At 41.4% G+C, this 9,143-nt stretch overlaps 1 protein-coding gene across 1 annotated transcript; it reads left to right on the forward strand.

Annotated features, from left to right (window-relative positions):
- The first annotated feature begins 59 nt into the window (after positions 1-59).
- klhl6 (kelch-like family member 6) lies at positions 60-5,566 on the forward strand. The gene is made up of 7 exons (XM_071518370.1): positions 60-468; positions 549-714; positions 1,693-2,142; positions 2,441-2,678; positions 3,365-3,567; positions 3,864-4,077; positions 4,543-5,566. Exons 1-7 carry the CDS (start codon positions 212-214, stop codon positions 4,839-4,841), a joined length of 1,827 nt encoding a protein of 608 aa, XP_071374471.1. The 5' UTR covers positions 60-211; the 3' UTR covers positions 4,842-5,566.
- Positions 5,567-9,143: the final 3,577 nt, after the last annotated feature.

Genomic DNA, 9,143 nt, shown 5'->3' on the forward strand with positions numbered 1-9,143 from the left:
AGGAATAGGAAGTCAGTAGAAAACAGGAAAGACAAATCAACACCTCCTACCCACACAACTGTTACATGCACAGACCTCATGGGGGTATTTTATGTCTTTTTCCTACTGAAAATGCACCTGACATAGCTGGATGCCGTAACCGTGTTTTTTCAAACCCCCGGAGAGAGTGACTTTCACATGACGGTGTTGCTGATGTGCTTTCGGCGTGGAGATGAGTGACTCGCTGGAGAGGACTACAGACTGTCCCTTGCCCCTGCCTGGTGATGTCTCCAACCTAGAGGAGGAGAAGGGGAATGTGGGAGGTTCGAGTGAGTTGTGCTGGGAAGACGGAGGTCTACCTGTGGAGCTACAGAGAGGGATGGAGACGCTGCGTATGAGTGGAGAGCTGACCGACGTGACACTGTGTGTTCAAGGACAGGACTTCTCTTGCCACAGAGCCGTACTCGCTGCTGCCAGTCACTACTTCAGGTACAAATAATCCAACGTAGTCCCATAGATCTGTTTTGGGATGTGATCGCTTGGTTTTGACTGAATGTTTTTCTCCTTAGGGCAATGTTTTGTAGCGGTCTAAAGGAGAGTCATGAGGAGCGTGTGGAGATAAAGGGGCTGGACAGTGGGACGATGCGCTCCCTCCTGGTCTACACCTACACCAGCCAAACCATTATCACACACACCAATGTCCAGAGAATACTGGAGGCTGCCAGTCAGTTCCAGGTGAAATACTGATTAAAACACTGTAACTTGCTTGCTGTGACAATTTAAATGTCAAGGAAGTTAAATGAAGGTACTTGATTAGTTTGCTCTCTCGCATCTTTAATCATCATCTGCTGTCTTCCACTCAGAGAGTTCCTTGTTAGACTTGAACTCATATCAATAACATACAAACACAAATTATAAATGATCATTAAGAATAGATCCACTCTAAAGAAAATAATAAAATATAATAACAATAATAATAAAAGGTTCAAAATAATTACGTGTTAATATGGCTCATAATTGCCATATGAACCACTTTCTGGTGTTAACACCCTATTCTTATCAACCAAGATGTTGTTTATTCTAATTGATTACAAAAAAACAAATTTTCATTGTTGTTTATACAGTGTAATAGAGATTCACTGCATTTTCAGTGAACGTTACTGAAGTTTTATCAGAAGTTAGTTGGAACAAATGATGTATCAAAGACATGAGCGTAGGCCGCTATACTACAGGACTGGAATTAAAAAGCATCCAAAGGGTAGAAGATCATTAATTTCATTAATTAATGTCATTTAATGACAGTCAAAAAGCGAAGCTATAAGGGACCACATTTGGCAAGTTTAACAACCACTTAGGGACTGTTTAGAATATTCAATTTGTTCTCGTCTTCGCAGTTGAGTTTTTCCCCTACTCAGTGTCACAAACATCATAGTGGGTTAAAGATGAGTTGTTCTAAGAAGTCAGACGGGGAAGTGAAAGTTGGCCAGTTGTTTACACTCTGGATCAGCTTTCCATACAGGCTCAAATTAACAACACAGCTGGGCCACACAACCGGTTGTGCGGAGGCCAGGTGTGTGTGTTTGTGTGTGTCTGTGTGTGTGTGTTTGTGTGTGTTTTTCAGTTAGTGTCTATGAATATGTGTGTATCAGTGTGCTCCCTCAGTTTTTGGCTGAAAGTAATTGCATTGGATGTGCTCATGTCCTCCCCCTGTAGTTCCTGCGTGTGGTGGAGGCATGTTCTGGCTTTCTGAGCAAGTCTCTCCACCCAGAGAGTTGTATCGGGGTCCTGCATCTGGCGGACAGCCACGCCCTGCCAGCTCTGAGGACCAGGGCGCAGGACTACATCGTCTCTGAGTTCTCCCAGGTGGTCCAGCAGGAGGAGTTCCTGGAGTTGCCAGCGGACGCTCTGGAGAGCGTCCTGCAGAGGGACGACCTCGATGTGACGTGTGAGGAGTGTGTTTTTGAGGCGCTGATGCGCTGGGTGAGAGCCCAGCAGCATGAACGCTGCCCTTTACTGGCCAGGCTGCTTTCACATGTACGACTGCCGCTGTTGGAGCCGGCTTTCTTTGTGGAAAAAGTGGAGTCAGATGAGCTGATTCGCTGCTGCACCGAGGCATTTCCTCTGATGCAGGAGGCCCGCACCTATCACCTGTCCGGCAGGGAGGTCAGTGTGCAGGGGAGACCAAGAAGGTTTTCTCTTATCTGATATATGAAGACTTCTTTTCCAAAATGGTATTTGACTATTTTGGAAAACATCATTACCTTCAATATAGTATAGAGGCTTCAGTCTGTAAGTGGTCCTTTAAGTGCAAAAGTGTATTGTTTTTTACCCACTATCCTTTAAAATGTCCATAATTTGTTTTGATGCTATGAGGGCATTTAGTATGAGTAGGTATCACCTTTGTCAAATGGTGGATATCTGATGTGGTAACATGCATTACATGTGTGTCATGTGTTTGCAGGTGGTCTCTGAGCGAACCAAACCCCGCGTGCGTCACTTCCTATCGGAGGTGTTCATGATCATCGGTGGCTGCACTAAAGATGAACGCTTCATTTCCACCGTCACCTGTCTGGACCCTCTCAGACGCAGTCGGCTGGAGGTCGCCAAGTTGCCCATGACAGAGATGGAGGAGGAGTCCCAAAACAAGAAATGGGTGGAGTTCGCTTGCATCACCTTCCGCAATGAAGTGTATATATCTGGTGAGAGATGCCACTTAATGCGTCTTCACATTTTAATAGGCACAAAGGCTTATTAAATATCGCTGACTGACTCCTCCCAGGACAGATAAAATACAAATTGTCAATCAAACATCTACTGGTTAAGGATCAGCCAAATTATGGTTTTCATGTATTTTCTCATCAAGTATATTTTTTTCATGCGTCTTCTCAGCATGTACATGGATTGTTATAGAACATGTTTATAGTTTCCTCTCACTCAGACAGAACTTTTTGTCAGTTAGCCCATAATGTGCAACTCAACAGAAACAACAGGAAGGGGTGACACCATCTGCTGTAACAGTGGCTGTGGTTTTAGGTGTTTCCCAACTTAGGAACTAAATAACACCTCGGCACCGGTTTCCTTAACTGTTATAGAAGAAATATCTACACTGTGCGCTAGAGGTGGATTTGTTTTCACAACCTCATTCCTTCACCTTCACCTTCTTTTGACCTTATGGCTGTACAGCTCAGACACTCGGTCATGCTCATTTACTGGCAGGGTCATGCGCTACTTCCTTAAAGTTTTAGGTGCAAGTGCCTGCAACAGAAATCATCACGCTGCATCTGCTAAGTGTTACTAAAGATTCAGCAAAACATTTTTAGATTTGTTGGGATGACAGCTGGTCTGCGGTTTGTTACAGTTCTCTCTTATGCTGTTGTTGTTGTAGGAGGCAAAGAGACAAAGCATGAGGTTTGGAAGTATAATGGTGCTCTGGACAGATGGATCCAGATTGAGCCCCTGGCAAATGGCCGCTGGAGACACAAGATGGCAGTTCATGGAGGGAAGGTCTATGCACTTGGCGGATTTGATGGGGTTCAGAGACTCTCTAGCGTAGAGGCCTATGATCCCTTTCACAATCGCTGGACACAGGTAAACATACCAGAGTTTTAAATCTATAATATTGGTGGTTTTGTCTGATACATGAAAATGCAGCCCTCACTGAGAATTTCTGAATCTTCCTCTAAAGCGGGTAATAATGTCCCACTTTGAGACTGACATCTTTAAGCACATGCTCTTCTTCTACTGGATGGGGCCCATAGCCATGTACATTATTTATTTAATACTGTGTAAGTAACATATTAATTACTGTAGTATTGCTTTTTAATCAGCAACATTATAACTCACATAGCCTTACTTCCATGCCTGTTTGGCTGTATTTCTTGCAGGTGGCACCTCTTCTGCTAGGTGTGAGCTCTTTTGCTGCGGCAAGCTTTGATAGGTGGATCTATGTGATTGGGGGCGGGCCTAATGGGAAGCTGGCCACTGATAGGGTTCAGTGCTGGGAGCCCGGGACAGACTGCTGGGAGCTGCGAGCGTCCATTCCCATCGAAGCCAAATGCACTAACGCAGTCACATTCAAGGACCGCATCTATGTAGTTGGTGAGTGGCGTGAAAGGCCACATGAAATGGCATCTTTACTTCCTTGATGATGTGTTTCCAGGATGTTGGGGCGGGACATAATGCAGTGAGGGATCATTCAAAAACAATAGAATATGAGTCAGGGAGAGAAAGCTTTATTTTATGGTTTAGTTTGTATGTGTTGATGCGTGTGTGTGTGTGTGTGTGTGTGTGTGTATGCAGTTAAAGTAAATAAAGAGTTTGATCCCAAAATGAGATGTCCTCAGTGTGACAAAATTGACACCTACTCTCACAAAATAATTGCTGGCACTAAAGCAGTGGACATTTTGGGTTACTGCTGAAGTTGTGAGTCATTTTAAGACCTTTGCTTATGAAAGAAGTAGAGTCATCTGTTGAAATCTTGACTTAGGGATTTCAGGAATGTATATATAGCGTTTTGAAATGAAACTTCACATGGTAACTCTCCCATTTGATGTCTGCTCCCAGGTGGTGCCATGCACGCCATGTACTGCTACTCCCCCCTGTCGGACTCCTGGTCCCTCGTGACCCGACTGGGCGAGAGGGCAAGCTGCGCCCTTGCTGCCTGTAACAACAAACTCTTCATCACCGGGGGCCGTGATGACAAGAACCAAGTCATCTCCACTGTGATGTGCTGGGATACCACCAGCGGGGTGCTGACAGAGGAGTGTGTTTTACCTTTAGGAGTCTCACATCATGGCAGTGTAACGCTCATGAAGTCCTACACACACATACACAGAATAGCGCCTGCTGCAAACTGCGTATGACACCGGCTTGCGCAACCTGGGATTTATTGTTTGTATGTTAGTGAGAAAATGGAAGTGAAACGATGAATGAAGAGAGAGAGCAGTGTTTGAGAGTGAGAGATAAACTTGTTTTTCATGTTCCGTACAATGCTCATTTCATTTGACTGTTTAATAAGCTGTGATAATAAGGATCTTGCCAATCACAATGCCAATGCCAGTGTTGCATCGTATCTTATACTATGAGGACTCAATCACCATACCAACAATAATTTTGTTATATTACAGCAGTGACTGGAGAAATAAAATGTGATTTTAAACTAATAAATATTAAATGTGAAACATTTTAGTAATAACAGTTCAATGAAGAGATAGTTTTGCCCGCCTTAATTGCAAAAAAAAAGAAACATGCAAAGCCAAGTGCAAAAAAGGATGTTTTGGTTCACACTCACACATATGTGTAAACACACACACACACACACACACACACACACACATGCACCCATATACATATACCCACAATAGATAAGGCAGTCATGTTAAAGACAAATACTCAAGTTTTTATTCCCCATAAATCAATGTAAGCTACAGTCATTCAAAAGTCCCTGAGTTCTTTGTCTGGAAATGCTGCCATCTCGTGGTGAATTGTCCTTATTTTGGCAATTGAAATATTTACTAGGTCTAAATTACTGCAAATCCTAGTTAACTGGTCCTATGATGTGCTGCATTACCATTGCTAACAATTGCAAACAACTTCTACTTACAATATTTAATAAATCAATCATTCAAAAAAACAAAACAAAAAACAAAACAAAAAATGGATTGAAATACTTGTTCTCTGGATGGTCAGACACAAACTACCATAACACATTTAATTATTTTAACACCAGCTCGTGTGCTATTCCTTACATCCATAACAAATAACCACAAAACAATTTTTAGTAGGCGACATCCACCTGTCACCGGCATACCATGATGTCAATCGATCAAACTTCCGATGTCGATTTTTCAAAATAAAATTCTTACTGATACGTATAGTACAAATCTTTCAGTGATAAAAGATACAGAAATTAAAAGATCAAACAGTACCTAATTGAAAAAGTGTGTTGAGTAAAAATAGGTTTTATGCTTTTTTACGCAAATGTTCTCAAATTGCTTTGCCACCTGCATCGCATCCAATACAATACAGACAGGACTAGACATCCATACTGATTTAAGCGAGAAATATATTTCCCACCTAAATTCCCATGTCTTTTGTGATTCATTCTACATGAATCACAAAAGACATTTTTGATTACCCAGGAAGCCTCCTATTTTCATAAAATGGTGACAAACAATTTGTCATAACTTACAGTAGGCCTAAGTGAGTATACTGCAGAAAAAACAAAGGCAGTCCGAAATGTATTATAGGCTAAAGGGTACAGAAGCCATGAGGGGACGTAGTGGGGAAAGAATAAACGTATAGGGGGAGAAAAATATTTTGGAGTGGCTTAAAGAGTAGGCTAAAATAGAGAGAAATATGAAATGTATGCTAGACTACCTGGATTGGCAAACAATTTAAATTGTTTTAAATTACAATTACAATTACAATTTCACATTTGGCAGACGCTTTTATCCAAAGTGACTTACACGTGAGATTTTCATACAACAAAATTGCATCGTTCTTTACAAATTCCCCAAATGATTTTGTACATAGCCTATTCATCATATTTGTGCTGTGGGCTACAACCACATATTTTGTTAATAATGGCGAATTTCCGAGCTTTTATTTTGAAGGAAAAATCGATGGACGGGAAATGAAATGCGTTAGCTGCCGTCTAGCTTGACAGCGGTGTTCCTTGAGGGCAGGTAAGACTTTCTCCTTTCCTGCGGGACACTTCACCAGCTGAAATGTGAAGCCAGCCACAACCTCGCCCATTAATTCGTTTACCCGTCTCTAGGTAGCTCGAAAGCGATCTGTTATTAGCGTGTCTGAACGTGCTCGATTAAAAAAAAAAAATAGCACCCTTCAACTAATCCATCAGGAAAGACGACAGTTAACCTGTTTATTTACCGAAGCAACGCTGCGCGTGGATGAACAAGTGAAAGTAAATGTAAAACTGCACGACTGCTGCTCCTGTTTCTCCTCGCCTCTGCCATGGCTCTCTGGTGTTTCTTGGGCTTTTTCATTTTTTTCTCTTACCTAGGTGAGTCTGTGGTTTGACCTGGTGTGCTGATTTTGTGAGGCTTGACAGATTTGTTTTGACGTGTAATGTGCAGTGTTATTTAAACATGGATAGACAACACTGCACTGTCCCATAGCAGGGTGGCATCGGGCCTAACTAATAGGCTACTGCTGGCCAAAAGTATTTCACAAAGTTCAGGGATAGTAAAGTTAATAATTAATCCCAAGTTTTCTTTGTATGAGTAAACGAGCTCATATCTTTCGGCCACCCCTAATAAAAAATAATAGAGCATTCCTATAATATCCCATTAGGTAGTGTCTGGTACACAATCGTGAATTTATAATGACCTTATCATACTTAATGGTATTTTTTTTATTCTTTTCCATGGTGTCACTGTAATATAATTTGTCGATTTGCTGTGCTGGGCGTATAGTAGGCCTATCCTTCTAAAATGTATTATAGTAATATTACAAGTTGTTTTCTGAAGAGATGGACTAGAAAAGACTCCAAAGCATAATTTAATCCATTTCATTTTATTTACTCTAATCATGTGCATTTCATTTAAAATGCCAAGTTCTTAATCTGTTATTACCAAACCCTTAAATGTATTAAACTCTTTAACACATGTGCTGCATGTTTTTGGTAAGAATCTGTGCACCTTCCCTGTCTCTGTGTCCAGTTGCAGGGGAAGGTACACAATACAGACGCAAGGGGATGGAGGTCATATTGATCCCAACCCTCCCTGGACAACCTGAACATATTCTGTGGAAACATGACGGTGACAAAGTGGTAGAGTTTGATGGCAGCGAGCAGCGGGTGTACAGCAAGTACAAAAACAGGGTCGTCCTGGACTGGTCCAATGCAGAGCTCATTATCAAAGACCTCACTCACCAAGACAGTGGACGCTATGAATCGGAAGTAACCGTGAACAAAATGATTCGTTATTCACGTCATATTGTCGAGGTCATAGGTGAGTTGTTGTGTCTGTCTTCTTGAACATAGATTAAATAGATGAAGCTAGATCAATAAATGAATGAATGAATAAATAGATAAAGATGAAATAACATTGACCGCAAATTAGCAAAATTATTCAACATTGGGGTTTGTTTGGTATCCTATGACTGACATTCATGGTTTGACTGAGTGGATATATTTACATATATTTTAAGCTGCTGAGCAGGTTTCAACCACACCAGGAGGACACACCCTTCTGCCCCTTACAGTGAAAGATACACTCAACCACTCATAACACTTCCTGTCTTGTTTTCTATAGCGGAAAACCTTGGGGTCATGACAGGGGCTTTAGAGCTTATGTGGAGGAGCTTTTGCTCCCAGTCCCCTGTTTAGAAGGGTTGTACTGGGCAAATGTTGGAAATCCCATCCAGGAAAACAGAGAATGTCCAGTTTAGATTTCTTGTTGCCATGTATTCAGTGTGCATCTTTGTGCACGACTTCTTGGTCAGGGCTCATTTGAAAAAGAGATGTCCATCTTACTGTGATGAAACTGGCTAAACAAAAGTCAAACTGAACAAAAGTCAACCAAAGGTGGAATCCACATGATCCAGAGCAATATTAACATTTTTCAATATTTGGGGTCTCAGTAAGGGTAAACGCTGCTACCAGAGTAAGAAAAAAAACAAAACTTTTTTATATCCAACCACCATGGTACATGGTATGCAGGACATTATCTTGTCATGGCGATCTGTCTGGCTGTGTGTAAAAACTCAAGAATCCATTGAGATTTCCATCTTGAGTTGGGTGACCTAATTCAAGCCCAGGCCTCCTGTGTTAGTGTGACATTCAGGCAGGGTTACTCTGCCACACAGTGTGTACCGGGGTTGGGGCCATTCATGAATTTAATTGAGAATGCATGGTAAATTCCAATTGGAATTGGAATTGCACCCATGAAATAAAATTGTAATTGAATTGGAATGACAGGTAACAGGAGTTGAATTCCGTTAAAGTCCATTAAATTCCACTTCTAAGAGAGGTTGTCTTAACTTGCTAAACATTATAAATCAAACATTATGATCAAATAAAAGACAGTTCAACAAATCAGATATATTCAATCATAATGTATGTATTATGATTACATGCTCCGCATCAAATACCACCTGAAAGGCACCTTCAACATTTTATGATATTCACTATTGATAATATA

The sequence above is a fragment of the Centroberyx affinis genome, unplaced genomic scaffold (assembly GCF_046629955.1).
Source record: "Centroberyx affinis isolate AG114_WGS23_722 - 3 ecotype Tasmania unplaced genomic scaffold, CSIRO-AGI_Caff_v1 ptg000576l_1, whole genome shotgun sequence".
NCBI lineage: Eukaryota > Metazoa > Chordata > Actinopteri > Beryciformes > Berycidae > Centroberyx > Centroberyx affinis.

Excerpts from the sequence above, each read along its gene's own strand:
- klhl6 (XM_071518370.1), top strand. The coding sequence starts at position 212 with ATGAGTGACTCGCTGGAGAGGACTACAGACTGTCCCTTGCCCCTGCCT. Across the intron at positions 469-548 it reads GCTGCCAGTCACTACTTCAG|GGCAATGTTTTGTAGCGGTC; the intron begins GTACAAATAATC and ends TTTTCTCCTTAG. Across the intron at positions 4,078-4,542 it reads GGACCGCATCTATGTAGTTG|GTGGTGCCATGCACGCCATG; the intron begins GTGAGTGGCGTG and ends GTCTGCTCCCAG.